General features: G+C 39.3%; 1 protein-coding gene across 6 annotated transcripts in view; it reads left to right on the top strand.

The window, feature by feature from the left end:
* MYH10 (myosin heavy chain 10) overlaps window positions 1-24,231 on the top strand; it is a 152,754-nt gene that overhangs the window by 49,048 nt on the left and 79,475 nt on the right. For 4 of the 6 annotated variants that reach the window (XM_008010302.3, XM_073004685.1, XM_037987326.2 and 1 more), the window contains exons 5-7: window positions 3,027-3,129; window positions 3,748-3,777; window positions 10,454-10,546. In XM_008010302.3, coding sequence (XP_008008493.2) covers window positions 3,027-3,129; window positions 3,748-3,777; window positions 10,454-10,546 — 226 coding nt within the window. The remainder of the gene's footprint in view (window positions 1-3,026; window positions 3,130-3,747; window positions 3,778-10,453; window positions 10,547-24,231) is intronic. The other 2 variants (XM_008010308.3, XM_008010310.3) reach the window with 1 other exon arrangement.

The raw sequence follows: 24,231 nt of genomic DNA, 5'->3' as shown, positions 1-24,231 counted from the left end.
ATTTGAAGTTGATGTAAAAAATAAACCTCAGAGTCTACCTGATTTATTTTTGCTCTTTTCAAAAAGAAGGATGATGGTGGGTGCTCTGGTTAGCCACATTTCAGAACCACTGAATATGGGTGCTGGCTTGGAAATAAGCCACATGTATGGGGAATAAGAATAAGATAAAGATAACTTTTTTTTTTTTTTTTTGAGATGAAGTCTTACTCTGTCACCCAGGCTTGAGTGCAGTAGCAAGATCTCGGCCTACTGCAACCTCCACTTCCCAGGTTCAAGCGATTCTCCTGCCTCAACCTCCCGAGTAGCTGGGATTACAGGTGCCCGCCACCATGCCTGTCTAAAAGATAACATTTTAGATCACCTGAGAATGAATGTCTTTGTCAGTCATTGATATTGGGAGGTGGGCTGAATCATCCAGGGGAAACAATTAGATTAAATTCTTACCTCAAATCATAAAATTTTTTTCAGATTGAAGCTTCAGCTGTAAAAAGTGAAACTATCAAAGTTGTGAAAGAAAACAACAGATGGATTTAATAATACAGATGATATAAAAGTGAGACTACAGATTGATGTAATCTTGGTTGCCAGAAAGGCCTCTTTTAGCAGGAATAGTGGGCAGAAACCTTAAAATAAAAGTTTGGTAGATTCGAGTGTCTAAGATTCAGACGCTTGTGGATGGCGAATCATTGAAGGAAACTAATGTCACTCTAACATGAGGGGTGGTTAATAAGCTTCACGTAGGAAATAGTCTTCTAAACCATTAAATGGGTTATATCTAGAATTATCAGCTCTTGGAACTAGAAAGGATCTGATCCAATGCCTGCATTTTACAGATTTGGGATACTGAGGCCCAGAGAAGAAAATGTCCTTACTGAGGCCAACAGTTGGTCACTAGGGTTCCTTCACCCAGTCTTCCCTGCGGTTGAGTTTGTGGTTATCTGGGTGCAGAGTTAAGAAGATAATGCAACCAGCAAGGCTACCGAAAAATTTAAGTTTTGGACACTTCAAACAGTAATTTTTTTTTTTTTTTTTTTAAGACAGGGTCTCGCTCTGTTGCCCAGGCTAGGGTATAGTGGCACAATCACAGCTCACTGCAGCCTCACCTTCCTAGGCTCAAGAGATCCTCCCACCTCAGCCTCTTGAGTAGTTAGGGCTACAGGTGGAAGCCACCACACCCAGCTAATTTGTTACTTTTTTTTTTTTTTTTTTTTGTAGATATGGGTCTCATTATGTTGCCTTGGCTGATCTTGAACTCCTGGGCTAAAGCGATTCTCCAGCCTTGGCCTCCCAAAGTGCTGGGATCACAGGCATGAGCCACTGTGGCCGGCCCAAATAGTGTAATTCTAAGTGCAATTCCAAGGAAGAGTCCTGTTAGAAAAATTAGATTTTCAATCCTTAGATTAAATGCTTAGAGGATTATTCATTGGCAATGTATTTAATAACATTTTTGAGTTTGGGTTTTTTTTTTTAAAGAAAAAGTAATTAGATATTGAAATTTTTATTATAATCCAAATTGAGAATTTTGTTGACTGTAAAGTTAGGTTTGCTTTGATCATGTCTTAGGGGAGCTTCAGTGTTTGAGCAGAGGCCGTAATTCAGGTATCGCTGTGTACGTAGCAGCTTGTCTGTATTTCAAGCCTAGTACTGAGTAGAAATGAAAAGCAACTTTCGAAATGTGCCAGCCTTGCTTGTAAATATGAATCGTTTAAAGTGGTGGCATTTGTCCTCATTCACAACAAAATTCATAGGATTTACTGATTTTTGACAACAAATTATGTCTGCCTATGTATCAACACTGGGCAAAGTTACGAGGATTAAAAAGAAACAAAACACAGGCTGGGCAGGTGGTTCACTTTGGGTCAGGAGTTTGAGACCAGCCTAGCCAACATGGCTAGACCCCATCTGTACTAAAAATACAAAAACTTAGCCAGGTATGGTGGCGTGCGCCTATAGTCCCAGCTACTTGGGAGGCTGAGGCAGGAGAATTGTTTGAACCCAGGAGGCAGAGGTTGTAATGAGCCGAGATCACGCCACTGCGCTCCAGCCTGGGCAACAGAGCAAGACTTTGTCTCAAAAAAAAACAAAAAGAAAAGAAAGAAAAGAAACAAAACACAAATAAATAAATATATGAGGCTATAGCCCCTGCCATCAGGAACCCAGTCTATGAGGCCAGCAAATGATGGGAAGATCTTTAACGAGGTGCAAACGAGGCACAACATTGGCACCAGGAAGCGAATCGTCACTAGCCTGCTGTGACAGGGGGATCTGAGAAGGCTTTCAGTGGCTTTGAAAATGAGTATCAGTACCAGTAGGCATCTCAGAGTTCTTTCAGCTCCTTCAGATTAAATCATATTAATTTAATTGTTTTAGGGATTCTGTGTTTGCAGTGCTGGTCATGTTTATGGTACTGAAGAGTTTTCTTCATGAATGTTCTAATAAATTTCACTTCTCTGGTAGAACCCCCCACCCTCAAGGGAAAAAAGAGTGTCGTGAACATATTCCTGTGTCCTCTTACTGGCATCTATCAAGAAATATTTGGGTTTGCTGGGCACAGTGGCTCAGGCCGGTAATCCCAGTGGTTTTTTAAAAGGCCGAGGTGAGCAGATCACTTGAGGGTGGGAGTTCGAGACCAGCCTGGCCAACATGGCCAAACCCCATCTCTACTAAAAATATAAGAATTAGCCGGGCATGGTGGTGTGTGCATGTAATCCCAGCTACTTAGGAGGCTGAGGCACAAAAATTGCTTGAAGCCGGGAGGCAGAGGTTGCAGTGAGCCAAGATCGTGCCACTACACTCCAGCCCAGGCAACAGAGTGAGACTCCGTCTCAAAGAAAAAGAAGAATTATTTGGGTTTATTATTTAATACCTTTTACAAGAATAATTTTCTAACTAGTGTTGATAGTTATTTTTTCTGTTCTCTTTTTATTTTTATTATTGTTCCAATGCAATTTAATTTTTCAGTTGTAATTTTGGAATGCATGTGCTGTGCTTTTGTTAAAGTAGCCAATATTAATTCTTTCTTTCAGGGGTGAGTCAGGTGCTGGGAAGACAGAAAATACAAAGAAAGTTATTCAGTACCTTGCCCATGTTGCTTCTTCACATAAAGGAAGAAAGGACCATAATATTCCTGTAAGTGTCTGCTCTGTTGTTTTTTAAATCTCTTCTTATTCATTTATAATTTCAGAAGCAAAAATAAGGAAGCCAGTCTACTCTCACACTGCTATAACTGACAGCTCCCTTGTCCCCACCCGCTCCCTGCCACCTACCCAGCAACGCTTTTTTCCACTCCAGGGGCTAGGATACAAGGAAATTGCTGTTAAAGGGGCTTTCTGACAGGGCAAACTGGAATTATGGTTGTGGCTTGATGCCTAATTTCTTGCAAAGATTTGCTGAGAATTGTTCAGCAGTACTTACGAAGACTCATTTTCCACCAAGAGAAGATGCTCGCCTATTTTCAGCCATTCTTTCTGAACTTGCAGTAGCCTGTCGCTACTACCCACAGCAGCCTGAGGGGAGGAGAGAGAGATGGGAAGAAGTGATGATAGAAAAAGGGCAAGAATAGAAATGTCAGTTCTCCTTAATTTCTAGACATGCAGAAGTGATAGTTAATACAGCCTGAGAGAATGCCAGCCAGCCCAGCTTCCACAGTTCCCAACTGCACATTGGCTTGGTGCTTTGGAAATGGCTTACTGCTAGGCAAAGACTCAAACTTGCTAACATTTGCATTTGTCTGTTTGTAATGAACAGCAGGAATCGCCTAAACCAGTGAAACACCAGGCAAGTGCTTTTCTTTATGCTTCTTAGTCTTGAGTGTTTGCACTAATTTCTGTCTGTAGATTGAGCCTCTGCTAGAATCAGATGCCACTAGTTCTAAGTGAAATCTGTCATTAAGAAAATTTACTTTTGAAAATGTATTGCTTAGAGCCTTATTCTTTCTTGAGAAGCGCATGCCGTTTTGCTTTAAATTTGTTTTCCAGATACATTTTAATATTTATTTGCCCTTTTATCATGACATTGAACTGCATGTTTATGAAGCCTATAAATTATGGTTTTGTATGTCATTCACTAGGTGGAATTATTTTGATACTTACCAGACACATGGAAACCTAGCTTTGTGCCCTACACTACATTTTAAATTTGGGGCTGCCTCTTCAAAAGTTGTACCTTTGGAGCTAACAAATTTCTGATCTGTTCAAGTTTTATGGCATGGCATAGTTTATGCCTGTACGTGTTTTAACAAAGGCCCGATTATATTTAATATATTAAATAAATTAGAGCTGGGCACAGTGGTATGCACCTATAGTCCCAGGTGTTTGGGAGGCTGAGACAGAAGGCCTGAGCCCAAGTATTTGAGGCTGCAGTGAGTTATGATCACACAACTGTGCTCCAGCCTGGACAACAGAGCAAGACCTCATCTCTATAAAGAAGTAAAATAAAGTCAATTACAATATTCTTTATACTGGGCAAGTAGTGGAAGACTGTTATTCTTCCTAATTATGAGATGCCTACCTTTCAGCTCCACAGACCATAGCAATGAACACACCAAGAATCATAGCATGTCCTCCATGTCTCACTACCTGGGAGGAGAAGGAGGGCAGACCTGAGCCAGATACCTTGGATAGAGTCGGACATCTATACTTGGATTTACTCCTTTCCCTAGCATTGGAAGGGTTTTGGTTTGTCTTTCACAAACATAATGATACAAAGCTGATATAAAGCAAAAAACAATAATATCGAGTTATGGAAATGATCTGTTAATATAAAGAAATAATTGTAAGTATCTAAGGAATTGTCATAGACGCTGAGATTTTAAGATATCTTTCTTAAGATTCTTAAGAGATTGCCAGCCACCCAAGCTGTACTGTACCTATGAAGGCCTTTGATGTCCTTTTGCTCCTTTAGCTGCAGAATAGACCAGTGATACAAATGAAGAGGGTTAATGAAATCATCGTTATCCTGTAGGATATTTAAAAGCTTCTTTGCCAGTTAAAGAAGGAAAATCTGGGCCAGAAAGCAGCTTTTCTTTATGCTTTAGAGGTACTTGCTAAATGTCCTTTTAATATGTACTTGGGTCGCTATTGAAATAGTGCTAAGCAATTAATACCTAGATTTAGGTTTTCCAAATTCCCTATGGAACACATAAATCATTGCTGTTAGCATTTGGTTTCGATGTCATTTTAAACTACAGAGTGGATCCCTGTTGTATGTGAGTAGCATGCCTACCCCCCCTAGATTTTACTTTGAGTCAAATCAATCCCTGGGAAGCACGTTCTCCCAAAGAAGGCAGCAGCTTCTTTGGGCCATGCTTCCCGGTCATTGCCAATTTGCATGTCGTACTGCATGTGTCCACTGTGCACACAATCTTCAATGCTGCTTTTCCCAAGTTGATTTTAATCATAGTTAAGCAGTAGCTATGCTGATGTTTTTAGAAATATCAGAAGAATACTCGTTCTCAATTTTTCTTCCCCAACACAACTGAGGAACATGAAATATTTAACAGCGCGGTAGGGAATGGTCACACCCTGGAAGGGTCCTGTCAAGAAGTTACTTCTCCCCCTGCTGGGTGTCACTGTCTGCGACTTCTTCACCCCACTTGAATGATTGCCTTAAAGTTATAGTTACAATGTGAAAAGTCTGTACTTTCCAAGGTCACAGTTTCTTTTGGTTGATTTGATACCACTGGTTTGTGATTTTACATTGAACTTTATAAGCAAAAGTTAAATTCTGAGGAATCATGTGTATACATCCAGCATTTTATCACTAAACGGTAGTATGAATTGTAAACCCAAAAGGGAGGGCATTTCTAGGCTCCTGATTTTGTCAGTCCTTTATTTATTTGCTCGTTTGTCTACTCATCCTTTTTTTGAAACAACTTAATTGAGATATAATTCATATACCATTCAATGTACCCATTGGAAATGTACAATTTAGTGTTTTTAGTATATTCACATTATGCAATTATTATTATAATCAATTTTAGAACATTTTCCTCACCCCAAAAGAAACTCCATAGCCATTAGCAGTCACCTGCTATTTCCCCCCAGCCCCTGGCAAGCACTAATCTACTTTCTGTCTCTATGTATTTGCCTATTCTGGACATTTTGTGTGAATGGAATCATATAATATGTGGTCCTCCCTGACAGTTCTTTCTTTTAGCATAATATATTCAAGTTTCGTCCAGATTCTAGCACATATAAGTACTTCATTCCTTTTTATAGCCAAATAATATTCCATTATATTAAATATGTATCACGTTCTGTTTGTCCATTCATCAGAAAATGAATATGGATTTTTTCTACTTTTTGGCCATTATAATTAATGCTGCTATGAACACTCATGTACAAGTTATGGTGAGAACATATGTTTTCATTTTTCTTGGGTAGATACCTAGAGGTAAAATTGCTGGGTCATATGGTAATTCTGTTAAACATTTTTAAAGAGACTGTACCATTTGACATTCCCACCAGGAACATGTGAGCTTTCCAGTTTCTCCATATCCTCATCGGCACTTGGCATTGTCTGTGTTTTTATTAAAGCCATCCTAGTGAGCCGTGTGGTCAGTCTTATATGTTTACCTTTTAAATTTCATCTTCATTTTTGAAATATGAACAAATATAAGCAAATCAGTTTTCAAAATTAAAGTCACAATACTTAAGTAAACTTGAAATAAACATTTATCTACCAACTTTTGGTGTACCTTTTATAACAAAGTTAAAGGTCTTATTTGGCTCTATCCCCTTAGTATCCACCAGCCGACTGCAAGTACAGCTTCTGTGTGCCCTCTTTCCCCAGGAGAGGTTGCTCTTAGAGACCCCCAAAGTCTAGCACAGAGTTCACAAAGGCTCAACACAGCGCAATTTCAGAGCAGATTTGAAAATGATTAAATTCTAAAACTTGACCATCCCCTGCAAATGATTCCTTCAAGCCAGCCCACTTGCCTCCCTGTCTTTCCAGTCATCTTCAGGACGACTTTGTATCTCTCCCCAACCTGGTTTAAACTGTGCTGAACCAAGACAGAAAGGTGATAGATAGCAAGTAGCAAGTAATGACAGCCTGCCAGTTGAGATTAGAGTCTGGTTTTCAACATGTGATTGGTTGCTGCTGCCTGCTTTTAACCTTCCTGCAGCTCTGCCCTGCCAGGCCTGCAAGGTACAGCCCGATCCCAGCCTGAGTCCCCTTGCTGGCTGAACTGGACTTTTGAAAGAGGTATATATTTTTAACCATTTCGAACTCATGCTATATCATATAGCGAGCGTATATTATATACTATGTAATAAACCCAGGAGTATAATTTTCACTATGACTGGTAAACTTTTAAAGCAGTATATAACTCTAAATATTTAGAACTTTAAAAATCATTTCAACAGCTAAGGCTGCTTGTTTTCTACATTCCAAAATAACATTATAGAATAGAAACGAAGGACATTGCCCATCCAATTCCAGAGGAAAAGTGAATAGTCACTGCCCCCTGATGGTTTACAAATGCCTTCATAATTTGGTTGAGATTTGTTAGCACCATTTATCTAATTATGAAATTGTTCAACCCAGAAATTATCTCATTTCATGTGAATTTCTGTATGTTATGATACTTAGCTTTGTACTAGGTTTTTGGGGATTCATTTATGAGTTTTTGAGATCATTACTCAGTCTCACCAGTGTCCACAAATCCATTAGTAGGAGTGATACCGTGACACTATTAACGTAGTGGGACCAACACCAGGGACAGAGGGGTGCCTGAGTCCACAATTACCATGGTGACTCTGAGGACCCATAAATCTTCTTGTTGCCTTTGGCTCACCACCATCCCTCCCCAAATACTTCTAGAATTCCGGGTGTCCAACCTTTTAGCTTCTCTGGGCCACACTGGAAGAATAAAAATTGTCTTGGGCTACACATAAAATACACTAACGCTAGCTGATGAGCTATTTTAAAAAAAGGTTTGTGCATAATTTTCATGATATCCACCATCACAGATAAGCAGAAAAAGTCCTCACATATAAAGAGTTGGATACCCGCGGAACCTCTGATTATACGTTCATTCAGCAGAACATTTGCCAAGCATCATTTTGATCTGATACTGACCGAGTTAGGCACAGGGGATACAACCAGGTTACTTGAAGCCAGCACAAGAAGAATAGAATCAGTGGATCGATCTCGCTCACTCGCTCTCTCTCTCTCTCTCTCTTTCTCTTTCTCTCTCTCTCACACACACACATACACACACACACACACACACACACGGGAAAAGGAAAGAACCAGTAAAAAATTTGACTCCAATAATCCTTTTAGCCATATCTAAGTAATATTAAAGTAAGATATGCATTACTGGCTTTACCTCCAAGTTAGGAAAACTCTTTAAAGATGGACTATCAAAATCTTTTTCTTATGATTTGGTAGGATGCTGTGTAATTTTAAGGAATCCACAGTCTAGCAGTAGATATTTACTATTAAGGTAATGACCCACTTACCAGAATGCCAGTGTTTTTCCAAGTTTCCACATTCTCATCGCATAGATTGAATTAGGTTTTTTAAAAAAAAAAAAACGGCTTTTAGAGACCCAAACAGTTAATACAAACTGAGTATACCAAGGGCTTTGCAAGATATTTGCATAGGAATGCTGATGGAAGTGACTGCCAACCCCGGAGGGGGATGGAGGAAGGCAGTCTATTCTATCACCGAATAATGACTGGCATTTTTTCTTTTCTTTTTTTTTTTTTTTTGGAGATGGAGTCTCTTGCTCTGTCTCCCAGGCTGGAGTGCAGTGGTGTGATCTCGGCTCACGACAACCTCTGCCTCCTAGGTTCAAGCGATTCTCCTGCCTCAGGCGCCCACCACCACACCTGGCTGATTTTTTTGTATTTTTAGTAGGGACGGGTTTTCACTGTGTTAGCCAGGATGGTCTCGATCTCCTGACCTCGTGATCCGCCCGCCTCGGCCTCTCAAAGTGCTGGGATTACAGGCGTGAGCCACCGCGCCTGGCCCCTGACCGGCATTTTTAACAATGACTCTCAGTCATCAAAGTTGTTCAGGATACCATGCTTAAGAAAGTTTGGCAGCATGTAATGGTTTAGAAAAATGCACAGCAAAAATAGTCTGGTAAGGGTTTTTAAGTGAGGAAACCAGAAGATTTGTTGTACAGGGAGGAAACTGTCTTAACGCCGAGAAAACGAACCAATGCCGTGTAATGACATCCAGGTAGCCTGAGGTTCTCGACAAGACTGGTTCCTGACTGCTTTCAGCTAAACACGGCTATAGATTGTACTTACGACCTGTGTGAACTTGTGGACAGTCCAGATCATGCTGTAATGGACGTAGGTGGAGCAGGTCCCCTTCCTGTGTAATGTGCCTCAGGAACACTTCCCCACCCTTTCAGCAGAGTGACAGTCCACACCAGGGTGGCGTGACAGAACTGTACGGATGACATATATTTGTTCTTTTTTTTGAATTTGATGGTGATGGAGTGCCTCACATACCAAATACCACTAATTTAAAAGCCTTATGTGAGGTTCTTTATATTCATCTTTTTTGCTTAGAGTATCGCATTTCCTAGCAGCTTTTAGTTAGTTTTTCTTTAGGTCTAAAATACTGTGGGTATTTTAAAATATAGGGTTAAGATTTATGTTTGGAAAAAGCAGATTTATTTAAGTCATAAAATATAATTCTGAAATTACATTCCAGAAACACAACATCACTTCTGGTGCTTTTCATGGCCAGAAATGGCATCGTGCTTTCTCATACAGCTTTCTATTGTGTTTCATGATTAAAGCACGTATTAATATATTTCCACCTTTTGTTTGTAAAATCTGTTTTATAGCCTAATTTACAGATAAGTAAAGACACTGACTAAAGCAGACATTTTACCGAATACTCTCTACTTAGCCTTTTAAATCTGAGCAAGTTAGCAGCATCAACGTCTTTACCATCCTCTGAAAGTGGAGGCGAAGACATTGCCCTGTCTATATGATAGAGATAGTATATGAAACTCCTTGGAAAACTGGAAAGTGCTACATCAATACAGTGGTAACTGTTAAATTAACTGCCTTAAAGTTTTCAAATAAGGCAGAGTTAAAATAAACAGAAGTATTAGTATGTTCTTAATTGAAGTGTCATGCTAAATTTCATTTCACAAAAGCCCATCCGTTTTATTTTCAAAATTCTCTGCCTGATTTACGTGCCCCGTGCTTAAGTTGATCTTCTCTGTTCAGCGTGACATTTTCTTCTCCTTGTGGTCACTTTATAGATGCTAATTTTTTTTCCTTTAGTAGAGTCCGTTATCATAACCAGGGTTAAGAAGCCAACAAAAGTTGCTGGATGGCAGACAGAATGAAAGAACTGAGGAAAAGATGCAGTTTCTTTTTTAGAAATTTTTTCCCTGATAACTTGAGTAAAGACATTAGATTAACGTACATCTGCTTTTATTTGTGTGTCTGTGTGTATGTGTAATGTCTTTTAGGGGGAACTTGAACGGCAGCTTTTGCAAGCAAATCCAATTCTGGAATCATTTGGAAATGCGAAGACTGTGAAAAATGATAACTCATCTCGTTTTGTAAGTTTCAAAGCACCAGAAGCTTTTAATTCCTTAGATTTCTAGTTAAATGTCAACTGTGATTAAGCAAATGAATTACTTTTCTTCCTAGATTTTAAGAAGCTAATAGATGTAGTTTTGTAGACATAATACAAACTCACATGTAATTTTAAATTTTCTAGTACTCAGATTTAAAAAGAAAAAAGGTAATGTGTAAGTAACTTTAATCATTTTGTCATACAGAAATGTATAACTCTATGTCTTACTTTATGGATACGTAATTTAACCTCTCTGAGCTTATTTGTCTTTGACTGGGCATGATAATAACATCTGTCATGGAATCAGAGTGGAGATTAAATGGGGTGTGGGGTGCACGTTGAGCACTTAGCCTGGCACTAGGCATAGTAAACATTCAACGCGTTAGATGTGGTAAACTGACCTTTCCCTATCTTGCTATTTTCTGTGGGATTTGGGCTTCAGAATAATTTGTCATTACTATGACTTCTCTTTAAAATTTTTTTGAGACAGGGTCTTGCTCTGTCACCCAGGCTGGAATGCAGTGGCACAGTCATAGCTCACTGCAGCCTCCCACTCCTGGTCTCAAGGCATCCTCCTGCCTCAAGTCTCCCAAGGAGCCAGGACTACAGGCTCACACTACTTCACCAGGCTAATTTAAAATAATAATTTTTGTTGTTGTTGTTTAGAGACTAGGGTCTCACTATGTTGTCCAGTACTTTGGGAGGCTGAGGCAAGAGGATCGCTGGAAGCCTCAGCCTCCCAAAATACTGGGATTACAGGAATGAGCCACCACACCCAGCCTAAAAATTCTCCTTAGCTATTCAACTTGAAAGCTTTACTTTCCTCTTCAGTTTGACTAGCTGTACCTGTTCACCTGAGAATGTTATCCTAAGTGATGGCCAGGTCTCTGTTACTTTGGGGACACTGCCCCTCCCCACCCCAGCCGCCCAGCTTCAACACCGTCACAGCAAATCATCTCTAAACCCATATTCAACACAGTGGACATTCCTCCAATAAGTCTTTTGCCCTGGATTATGGTCCTCAAGTTTCAGAAACCCCTTCCACTGTTAGATTGAAGAAGGACTTCATTGTTCAATTATTTCCACTTAAATTGTTGAAGTTAATTCTTCCCTTTTTCTCCTCCCTGCTCTGAAGTATTGGTAAAAGTCAAGAAGGCCAGAGTAAAAGAGACCTCAGTTCCAACAGTTCATTCTTCTTACGGTTCAATATTCTTACTGGGAATATTGTTTATTCCCAGTAAGATAATTTGGGGGATCTCGTGTCATTGTGACTTGCTTTTTAAAACTGAGAGTGTGACATCATGGTCTGCACATTAATTTTCCAATGGCGTCGTGGCTATGATTAGTGGAAGCACCTAGACTCAGGATCACAGAGGACCCAGCAAACACAAGGGCAACCAGAAAGCCCTCTGGATTAGTTCACTAGGGCTGCGATATAAAAGTACCACAGACTGGGAGTGGCATAAACAACAGAAATGTACTTTTCCACAATTCTGGAGGCTAGAAGTCTGAAGCAAGGTGTCAGCAGGATTGGTTTCTTCTGAGGCCTCTCATAACTGAACCCAGGTTCGGCTGCGTGCCACTTGAAAGCCATGCACAGGAGACGAGAGTTGGTGAGAGGAAAAGCAGGTTTATCTGGAGAGCCAGCAAACAAAGAAGATGGTGGACTCGTGTCCCAGAGGACCCTCTCAAGTCGGAACACATTTTAGGCTGTTTTTATGTTAAAGCGGGGAGAAGGAGACAGGGTTAGGGTGAAGAGGTAACTGATGACCACAGACATCTGGGCTCCAGCAAGGGTCTGAGGAAGTTGGGAATATCCTTGTCCTTAGTCAAGTCACAGTGCCCCTGTAAATCTTTAACAAAACATAGTTGTTCACACCCTTCTCCTTTAATCTCAGAGTTAGTTTTAAAAACTACCTGATTGCTGTTTTTGCATATTATCTCAGTGCTCTAAAATTATCCTTGCCCATGTGCAGGAATGGGTAAAGGCCCCTTAAACAGAAATGGAGTGAGTTATATTAGTTCTCTTGGTGATTCACTGTACATTCTTTCCTTGGCTTATAGATGGTTGTATTCTCCCTGTGTCTTTGAATGACCTTTCCTCTGTGTGTGTCTGTGTCCTCATCTCTTCTTCTTATAAGGACACCAATTATATTGAAGTAGGGTGCACCCTAATGACTCCTTTTTAATGTAATTACTTCTTTAAAGACCTTCTTCCTAATGACAGTTCCATCATGAGGTCCTGGGGGTTAGGACTTCAACACAGGAATTTGTGCAGGGGTGCATTTCAGCCCATAGCACCCTCAGAGATGGTTTCAGTGCAAGATGCTTTCCAAGTTATGTAAGAAATAGGGATGTACTTTCTTGGAATATTGTTTATTCCCAGTAAGATAAAATTTGAAGATTCACTTAATCCAAGTTCATTTAGTAATTAACTTAGCTTTTTATGTGCAAAGTGGGATAAACAAATGTGCCTGTGTCAGTAGGACGCATGCCTGGGACTTGACTTGTGGGTTTAGAAACTATCTGAGGAAACTGCATTCCTTCAGACTTTCTGTCATTCTCCTGGATCATCCCCATTGAGCGTGAGCCACAACTAAATCTGAAATTTTCCTACTGAAATGCCCGGTGTTTAGTGGCTGTATCACAGGAAAGAAGGAACAGGGAGCTGCCAGCTTTGGTATGTGAATCTCCATCAAGATCTTCAAGGACTTTGTGGAAAATCGTTTATCTTACCACAGAAATCAAATTACTAATCTATTCTGTTCCCCGCCCCCAAGCCCTAAAACCATACCCTGAATTCAAGAGAAACAGTTTTGGTGCTCAGTTGTCTCATTTTTTCCTGGAAAAGATAAATTGCTACTAAGCCATCATTTGTGCCCTTGGGTAAAGAATGTAGTGATTCTGTTACGAAGTATAAGGATTTATCTCCCTGCCAGGGTACGTTTCAACTCATTATTTTAGTGTTTGGAATAGCTATAATTCTGTGTTAGTTATTGATTGCTATGTAACAAATGATCCTAAAACCCGGTAGCTTAAGGCATCGATTATCTCACAGTTTCTGTGTGTCAGAAAGTCAGTAGCAGCTTAGCTGGGTGACTCTGGCCCAGGGTCCCTTAGGAGGTCGTCACTAAGATATTGGCTACAGTTGTAGTCATCTGAAGGCCTGACTGAGGTGGGAGGATCTCCTTCAAATCTTCCTCAGGTAACTCTTGTTGGGAAGGCTCTGTCCTACATGGCTGTTGGCTGGAGGCCTCAGTTCCTGACCTTGGAGGCAGCCTCTCCATAGGGCTCCTTGAATGTCACCATGACGTGGCAGCCAGCTTCTCCCAGAGCAAGTGATCCAAGAGAGAAAGACAGAAGTTACACACCCTGCCTTGGAAATCACATGTCATCCCTCTTGTCTTCTATTGGCCATACAGACCAACCCTGATACTGTGTGGGAGGGGACTGTGAATACCAGAGGTGGGGATCGCTGAGGCAGTCTTGGCTATCGTGGCTACCATGAATCCTTACAGCAATTTCCATCATTGATGTATGTAGGATTTTAATCTGTAACTGGAATGACTCTAGGTCAGTGGTTCTTAATTGGAGGCTCCCCAAGGGACGTTGGCAGTGTCTGGAGACATTTTTGTTTGTTTACCTGGGGGAATGGGTAGTGGTGTGCCAGTGGCATCTCGTTGGTAGAGGCCAGGGATGCTGCTAAAAATCATCCAATGCATGGGACAGTCCCTACAGCTTAGAATAATTGAGCCCAAAGTATCAGTTATGCTAAGATCGAGAAACTGCTCTAGGTCGTTCTTTCAAATTATAGTCTAAATTAAGGTAATTATTTTCTGAAATTTATTTGCAAAGTAATACATGAGTCTACTTAATGCTTGTTATTTATACATCCTATTCCAAAGGTTGACAATGAAGTCTGATAGAAACCTGTTTTACATTCTGCTGGTAGGAAGAATTAGATTGTTTTCTAGCCACCTGGAAGCAGCACATAGGAAAGGAGCAAGAATCAGCCATTGAATCCAAATGTTCAACAAACACTATTTCAGCTGAAGTACCACCTTCCAAAGTGCCTGCACTACTATATAATAACCTTTAAGTGCATTCTAACATAGTAAAAACTGATGTGTTTTTAGTAGAAAAAAGATTTTTTATTAAGGCATTGTTCTTAGACGTAGCTTTCAATTCGACCAAGAAACAGAGGTATCTTTAAATTGTTTACTTTGGGCTTTAATTCTTAGAAAGTCAACTTTTATTGATACATATTTTTTTAATAATAGTTTATTGCTATCTACTGTTATCATAAGGTGTTACCTATACAGTACTAAAACAAGTAGTTGATCTCAGTAGCTCCATTAAAAATAATTAGGTCCATTGATTAAATAATGTTCAGTTAAAATTCCCCTTTAGTATTTCTCTATGGGTGTTGGTTCTTGGGGTTTGAAAGAAACCATTGTAGACTCATTTTTAAATTCAATTCTGCGTAATTTTGATTTTGATTTGTTATTTAGTTCTTTTAATTATTAAGCACCTATTTTTGGCCAGCCACTGTGCAACTTAATTGATATCTCCAAATGGATATCAATAGATTCTTCAAGTTTAACATATTCCAAATGAAAATTTTTCCTTTCCTTTCAAAATTTGTTCCTTTATGTCTTCTGTCAATAAATGGTATGATCAAATCACCCAGTTGCTTAAACTTAAAATAAAAACAATAGCAAAACCTAGGAAGACAAAATACCTAGGAATCAGCCTTTTTCCCATGGCCCACGTCCAGGCCAGCAGTGAATCCTGTTGGTTAAATGTCCAGAAGGTGTTTCAAATCTGTCCACATTTCTTCTCCTAACTAGCTAGTTAGTCTAAAACCGTATCTGAGGAGATTTCTTATTATTCTCTATCACAGTATCCTATGTATTCCCTCATGGCACCTATCACAAGCTGTAACTAATTACTTTGCTTATTTATTATCCTTCCTAGTGGAATGTCTAAGAGCTTTGTCAGTAGGGACTTTGTATCGTTGGTTCCTAGCATAGTGCCCCACAGGCATATTTATGGATTTTATGAGATTCATTTACTTAAAATGCGGCAGACACTACAAAGTGCCATGTGCTCTTCTAGGCCCTGGGAATTTATCAGTGGTCAAAACCAAGGTCCCTAGCCCTGTAAAGCACACCTTCATATCGGTTTTAACTTTAATGTGTTTTCAGCGGCATGTCATGATGTTGTTGAGCTTGGGGAAGGTGGTACCTATGCTAGATCCTCTGAGAATATGCATGCCCCCATTTTAGAATCGTGGGTAGAGAACATGAGGGAGGCAGTGGCTCCGTGGGCAGGCCAGGCCTTGGGTTGAGATCAGTGTCATAGTAAGAGTAAGATGATGTTAAAAAATGAGTTGTGTATACAGTGAAATTTCATGCAGTCATATTTACAAGCTACATGCTTACAGTGAAAATATTTGAGACTATAAACTCCATAAGCTTTAGAAGCCATTTGGTTCCATTTCTTTGATCCGATATAGATGACTAATTTCCTGAAGAATATCTTTTCTTTCAAAGATACTGGCATATGGTTTATATTAAAGGGATTCTTTCTTTCGGAGAGCATTACCCTTAAGAAAATAATCATTCACAGTTAGTCCAGTTCTCTGTTTATGGAGAAGTAAAATGCATTCCAGATGAAGGAGATTTATGTAAAATGAATCTCTCATAATGAAACTTTAAAAACAGGGACTTCAATTTTAAAATGATTGTTTGGATTAGCAGATACATCTTCCCTCACAGAGTTTTAGTTACAATCACTTTCTCTATTTCCACAAATCCTTTTTTCTTTTCTTTTCTTTCTGTTTTTTTACAAGTTGACTTCAGCCAGTTTGGCAATTTCCAACTATTATCTACCTTTTGGTAGATAAGTATGCTCCAGCAAGTAGAGCTAGGTGAGGGCTGTAGGCATCCTCCTCACAGTTACCAGGTTATAATGAAAGCACGTCAGGATTCCACACCCTCGTATCTATCAGCAGGCAGGCACTGAAAACAGTTTTGTAAGTTGCATGCAGCCCAGCTCTGTTTAATTTCTCTAACAAACCTTTACCTGAAAGATATACTGAGGCCGGGCGCGGTGGCTCAAGCCTGTAATCCCAGCACTTTGGGAGGCCGAGACGGGTGGATCACGAGGTCAGGAGATCGAGACCATCCTGGCTAACACGGTGAAACCCCGTCTCTACTAAAAATACAAGAAAATTAGCTGGGCGAGGTGGCGGGCACCTGTAGTCCCAGCTACTCGGGAGGCTGAGGCAGGAGAATGGTGTGAAACGGGGGGGGGGGGGGGGGGGGGGTGAGGGCGGAGCTTGCAGTGAGCTGAGATCGCGCCACTGCACTCCAGCCTGGGGCACAGAGCAAGACTCCGTCTCAAAAAAAAAAAAAGATAAACTGAAGCAAACGTGACAATATCAGTGACAGAATATGGTCTGCACCAGGCAACCAGCATCTTCCAGATCACTGGCTGCACACAGCCATTTAGTGTTAAGCTCTGGGAGCACCCTCAGCAGTACAGCCTCCTGCACTTACTGGAGTCTCAACACCTGTTTCTTTGACCCCGGATTGGGGAGGGTCTATATGTATCTTTATTTGTTTTTATTTATTTATCTTTTATTTTTTAAGTCTCTATTTGAAGTTAATATGTATCTCTTTCTAATCAGTCCGTGGCTTAATGCCACTCATGTTACCCTAGTGATTTCTAATATCCATTATACTAAGTAATGAGGCCACTTAGTGCATGTGAAAACTCATTTTACTAACAACAAAGCTTCTGGTTTGGTTTGGAGATTAAGATAGCTAAAGCATTTAAGGTAGCCATCTGGCCTTTGGATTAAGTGCTAGCTCATTACTCCTAGAATGGGTTTTCTCATTTAGGGCAAATAGCTAACGCACATGCATAGCACCCTATCTGTGCTGATGTGTTTTAATGCATATTGCAGACCATGTAATAACTTTAGATACCAAATTAAGAAGGGGGAAAATATGTTGAGAATATGAAACAAACCTGCACTGCCCCTGAATTAAGTTGCTAACTAATAACTAATCTAGTTTTAATTACTATGGATACATTATAATCACCCCAGAAAAGGTTCCAGAAATTGATGTCAATTCAGAAGAAACAAAATTTTTTGAAACTAATTAAGATAATTTTCTTTTTCTTCATGGTATCAAAATATCAAATATCCAAGTTTCCCTATTGCACATTTTGAGTGAAATCCTTAACAAGTTATATTTGATTATATACAAGAGAATTCTAGTTGTCTTTGCTGTTGAGAACGCTCACAGTACACGTGTAATTTCACTTGTTTCTGGATTGGTATAGAACATGCGTTATCATCGAAATGTGTAGCTGTAATTAATACACAATGTACTTGTCATGTTTTGGGGGTTTCCCATGCTCTTGTTTTTACTGGTGAAATTCTGATTGAATATTCTAAGTACCATAATCTGACCTTTATGCAAATCGATTATGGAGTGGGCATTTTCAGCACAGATTTCTTCACATAATGTTTAAAAGATAGAGTTCCCACTTAAAAGTAAAACTCGTGTTTTCCAGTTTAGTCTAGATGTGTGTTTCAATAAAAATGTTAATTCTGAAAGTATTTATTATAGATATGAGGAGAAACCTTTTTTAACTAACAGATCTTATTCTCTCCCCTCGCCCTGCCCCCAACGAAGAAAGAAAAGTCATCTTTGCATATCTGGCCAAGTGGCCAACACTGAAGTGACGTCAGGTCCCATGGCCTGCTTCTTACCTGACTTGCCAGGGTATCCGACATGAAGGGGAATATTTAAGTCCTAGATCACTTGGGGATATTCAGTACAGGTTTTCCTTTTTGCTTCTGAAATTTCACTTTGTCAAGTTGTCAAAGTGCTTGGCTATGTCTTGTAAAATATCTGAGTATGAATGTCATTTAGCTAGAAAGTTGATCATTTTCAGCTTCATAAGGTTTTTGTTTTGTTAAAGTGTTTTTAAAATAGAATACATTTTAGTACTTTGGCTTATAACCGAGATTTATCGGTTACCAAATATGTTTTCAGAAATACCATTCCCTTTTGCCTCTTCCCACACCGCAGGCCCCTGCAGCCCTGTCCCCTTCGTCACTGTTCTCCGTGCATCTCTTCTTTCACTGCTCTTTGCTTGGCCCTTTGCATCTAACCGAAAGATATTTCACTGGCACTCACTGTCATGGCCAGTGCTACTGTGGACCCTAGGTGTGAAAAGGACCCCAGGCTAGGGAAATGATGAGGAAGAGAGTGTTGCTTGTTGGTGACTTTGCTTATTTATCTAAGTAAGTGACTACATGTCTAAATTATTTTGGAACATTTCTCTATGGGTCACCTGTTCAGCAGCCCCACATCTTAATTTTCTCCCATTTCTCCTTTGTTTGTTTTTGTTACTGAGTTTTTATTTTATAATCATAAGCTTAACTGCAGTCCAGCTTGATGTCGAGGGGAATAAGAAAACCAAAGAACTACAGTGAGACCACAAACATTACAGGATATTGTGAGCAAATGGGATGGAGGGATGCTCTTCTGAGCTACAGAAGGAATGGTCTGGTGGTTAAGATCAAACACAAGCAGGTTTATTAGAGTTGTCCACAGTTGGCCGTGGTGATCTTCTTGCCAGTCTCACCATTCCTGGACCTAGAGCACTCCATGGCTTCCATGATGTCCACGCCCTCTTTCACTTTGCCAAAGACCTCAAGCTTGCCATCCAGCCACTCGATCTTGGCCCCACAGGTAAAAAACCTGGGAACCATTTGTGTTAGTGCAGCATTTGCCATGGACAAGATGCCAGGACCTGTGTGCTTCAGGATGAAGTTCTCATCATCAAGTTTCTCCCGGTAGATGGACTAGCACTATTATGGTGTGTGAAGTCAGCACCCTGGCCGATAAAATAAACCCTGGAATAATTCTGTGAAAGCAGGAACCCTCCTAACCAAATCCTTTTCCTCCAGTGCTCAGCGCACAAAAGTTTTCCACTGTTCTTGGAACTTTGTCGGCAAACAGCTCGAAGGAGATGCATGGCCCAAGGAGTTTACCATCAACAGTGATGTCAAAAGAACACAGTGGCGTTGACCATGGCTAGAGGCAGGTGGCTTCAGGTGGCAGTGATGACTACAAAACCCCATTTCTCCTTTGAACTCAACTTCCTTTCCTATTTTAATGTCCCATGAAGGCAGGGAAAAATAAATTCACTAAATATACAGTGAATAATATTCAAGTTTAGATTTCACAGTTGCTAGAATTCGAAGTTACCTGTATATTAATGTTATCATATTGCCCAAAGAATTTGTCTTGTTTGATGAATTTTGAACTTCTAATTTATTTGAGGTGGTTAAAAAAAAAAAAAGAAAATAGTATTCAGAGTTGAAAGCTTAAATAGCATGTTGATATATATACTTAATAAAGAAGTTAAACATACATGTTGGTGAAAGCTAAAAGTTTATATTACTGGATATAAAGAATTTTTTTAAGGAAATGTTTTCTTAAAATAAGAACTAAGTGATACCATATGATTTTGATTAACCTTTCTGCAGCCTTAAAATGAGAAGTTTGAGAACGCATTTGCCTGGGCAGTCATGTTGGCAGCATGTCCTTGGCAGCTTTGTAGTAATAACATTGCCTTTTGACTACTGTCTCTTAAAATAGCAATATTTTTATTAACTCAATGAGGTATTGTATAGATAATACAGCTGTCAAAAATTTGTGGAGAATTTTAACCTTCAGTATAACATCAGGACCCACTTTCAGTTTCTTTTTTGAACAGTTCTAACTATTCATAAGGATTGATAGCTTTTTAACTTAAATCTTTCTTAGGAGTCTTCCAAAACACAAAGACAAAATGTACTTATTTTTTAAATAGAATAAAGTTCATTCTCTCTTGTAATTATATGTGGGTCCATTGAGCCATTTTATAAATCTAAGATACATTATGGAGTATTAATGATGTTATTTGTTTCTGCGTCTTGAAATAGTTTGCTGTTTTGTTATCCTAGAAAGTGGTTCATTATTAACTCATTTATTCTCAACTATGCTAAAAAAAAAAGAATAAAATAGTAAGAATAATGGGATTGCCTAGAAGGATGCTACAGTAATAACAATTGCATCATCTTTTAATTTTCTTATTATATCACCCCAAATATTGCATTGTCTTTCAAGTAGGTATGAAAGAAAACTAGAGAATCCATCTTTGTAGGTTACTTTTAGCTTTTAGTGAACGTAGTTGAAAAATCAGAAGTTTTCAATTTCTACTCATAATGTCAATGAGAAGGAAGTTGACAAAAACATTTCACAAACATTGGATCAATCAGAAGATGAATACAGAGAGACAGATAGCATGGTAGACTGTAAAGATGATGATGAAATCAGTTCTATAAAGAGAGTCTCAGACTGAGTCTCCAAGTGATAGCCTAGAATTTTGTCAAACTCAAGAATAATATATATTTCTAAGGGCAAAAAAGGAACATGACATGAGCATCCAGGTAGTCATTCAGTAGGAAGAATTTCCTTAGTATTTTGCAACACGATTAAAGAATACTGTTATTTCAGCAAATAGATGAGCAAATAGATGAAATAACAGTATTCTTTAATCTTGTATAATGTCTGTACCAGTATGTACCTGGATAAGTTTCGTAAGTGGACAAATGCAGAAAGCAGGTGTGTATATGAAAATTATTAGAAGGAAATAGATAATATAAAATGAGAAAAGTCATTGGGTTGACCATTCTAATTGATGCTTACAAATCTAAAGATGAAAATGTTTTATAATTACAGCGCAAAAAAGATCTTTCTCTTGTCAACAAAGTATGAGCTATCAGAATTTTATATATTCAACTATCGCATTCTGATAATGCAAGGGCAATAATAAGTAAGAACCTACTGGCGGAAGAGAGAAGGGTGCCTACAGTTGTTGCCTAGAATAGCTGTTAACCCAGAATGTTGTATCTCTTCAACATAGTAGATGCAGTTTCCCTCACAACTTAGAAGTTGAAATTAGATTGCAATATGCCAAGGACTCCTACTCTTTGTAGTGTTTTTTTGTTTTTTTGTTTTTTTGGTTTTTTTTCCAGTGAACTTAGGCACAGAACCTCTCTTTAAAATACCATTTAGCTGGAAGCAGCTAATGTACCTGGTAAACACTAAGATTGCTAGGCTCGGCTGGTGCTGTTTATATGAAGCCTTCTCCTTTCTCTGTGTTCTCATAGCACCTCTGTGCTATGCGTGGAAGTGCACAGACCACATTGTGCTTCAGGTGTTAAAGTACAGCCTCAGTGTTTGTCTGAAGTTTGGGGAGCATTAGGTCAGCATCTCTTCGTGTCATAATTATATTATTTATGTAAAGTGCTTATTTGTTTAGCCTATCTCAAAAGGAGGGAAAATTTTTCTCCTATTAAAAATCCAAACAAAACTTTCTCCACACTGTAAAATCAAACTAACCAAGCAAACAAATTGTCAGTTTTATTATGCGACTCTTAATTAACAAAGTCTTTATAGAAGAAAAATACTAAATGCTCACCACTGATAGTCAAGCAGCCTTGTAATGATGGATTTGCATTGTGGTCTTCAGGGGAATTTAAATCATCACCTCAGTAAGTTTGATGGCATAAAATCAGTATCTAGGCTAGAGGGAATTGCAGGTTTGGTGACTGACACCATGCTAACTTCTAAAGAAATCCTAAATTCTTATCTTCTATTATGTTGTCGACATTCACTGTGATGTGTGTTAGACTCATGTCCAGAGTAATACTGTTTTTGCCATTTGTTTTGATAGCTTACTATGTAGCGTAAGTGGTTTTTTTGTTCATGACTTTGTCAGATGTCCTAAGAGCCTGTTTGTCACAAAATGCCTTTGCTTCTTACTCCAACTCCCTCTCGAACACTGTGGTTTAGTGGCACCGGGAGCCGGCCTTCATGGAATCCACCTCTGTTATGATGACGGCATGGTGCCTGAGTATATCAAGCTTGTCGTGTATTTCTTGGTGCAAAGCAGCACTGTCAGACAACGTGAAATAGAATATGTACATTCTGGTGGGGGCAGAGTTAGGACATTTGGCAATGGTGAAGGAGAATGAGGAGTGCTAAAGGAGCTCCTTGACACACACCTGAGATAGAACTTTCTCCTGCGACCTGATCTCACAGTTTGTTCCTCCTCAAGCAGGAAGTCAGTATATTCCCAGGGCTCTGCCCCCACACTCCCCACACACATTCCCTTTCACCTTGTTTGCTAGCTTGGTTTGGGTTTTTTATTTTTTATAGGAAAATGGGGTAAGTTCTTAATGAATGCTCATAATATTGAGCAAAAATATAATGGATTATTCATTTTAGAAAGTGATTCCTGTTTTCGTTTTTAAAAATCAACTATTGAGGTGTAATTTACATACAATAAAATATAGCTGAGAAACTTCTTAGGTAGCATCCCAAACAGACTACTCATTTTTTTAATATAAGGTAAATATTAATATACTGGAAAAATAACACTTTGGGAAGGGTGAGAAGGGCCCTCAAGTAGTAAGTAAAAGGATGGGCAAGCTGCCTGGTGCCGTTTAAGTAGAAGAGTGTAAATCTAATGACTTTCACTTTAATAGGGAAGCATATTTAACTTAATATGTTTATAGTAAATACACAGAATTGAATTATTATTATTATGTTATAGAATGCTTCACAGATCTGAATGTCATCCTTGTACAAGGGGCCATGCTCATCTGTGTAAAACGGATGTTTAGTTATATTTTAAAAATTGGCGTTTATCTGGGAGTTCCTATGATCTCTCCCTTAATTGTTTTTAAAATGTTGGCACACAATAAAATTCACCCTTTTCAGTGTACAGTTCAGTGCATTTAGATGAATGTGTACATAGTGTAGTGAGCACCATGATCTAGAGGAAGAAGGTTTCCCTCACTCCAGAAAGGTTTCTTTAGCCTTTGTGTCATCAGTTCCCTCGTCCTGCCTCTGCCCCTGAAACCACTGATCTGTTTCTGTCCCTAGAGTTTTTAGTAATGTCTGGCATGTCAAGAAAATGGAATCATATAGCAGGTAGTGCTTTATGTCTAGTTTCTTTCACACAGCAGAATGCTTTTGAGATCCATCCAAGTTGTTGGGCGTATCACTGGTTTATTCCTTGTCGTCGCTCAGTTGTGTTCCATTGTGCGAATATAGCACAATGTCTTTATCCATTCGCCAGCTGGTGGACATTTGGGTTGTTTCCAGTTTGGGGCTATTAAGAATAAAGTGGCGGGGGACATTCACGTACAAGTCCATGTGGATGCATGCATTCCTTTCTCGTGGGTGAAACCCCGCCCAGGGGTGGAATTGCTGGGTCATAGAGTCATCTGTGTTTGACGCCATGAGAAACCGGCAAACTGGCTGTACCATTTTGCCTTCTCACCAGGGTTGTCTGATAGTTCTAGTTGTTCTGTGTCTTTGCTAGTCTTTCTTAAAACGTGTAGCCACTCTGGTGGTTATATAGTGGTGTCTCGTCGTGGCTGTTTTTACTTAGATTTCCCTAATAACTAATGATACTGTACATCTTTTCATATACTTGTTGGCTATTCACATATCTTTTGTGATGAAGTGTCTATTCAAATCACTTACCCAGTTTTCTTCTCGGGTTGTTTGTCCTACTGTTGAA

Source organism: Chlorocebus sabaeus, chromosome 16, assembly GCF_047675955.1.
Source record: "Chlorocebus sabaeus isolate Y175 chromosome 16, mChlSab1.0.hap1, whole genome shotgun sequence".
Lineage (NCBI taxonomy): Eukaryota > Metazoa > Chordata > Mammalia > Primates > Cercopithecidae > Chlorocebus > Chlorocebus sabaeus.
The sequence above is the reverse complement of the archived record's forward strand: the minus strand, read 5'-3'. Positions and strand labels throughout refer to the sequence as shown.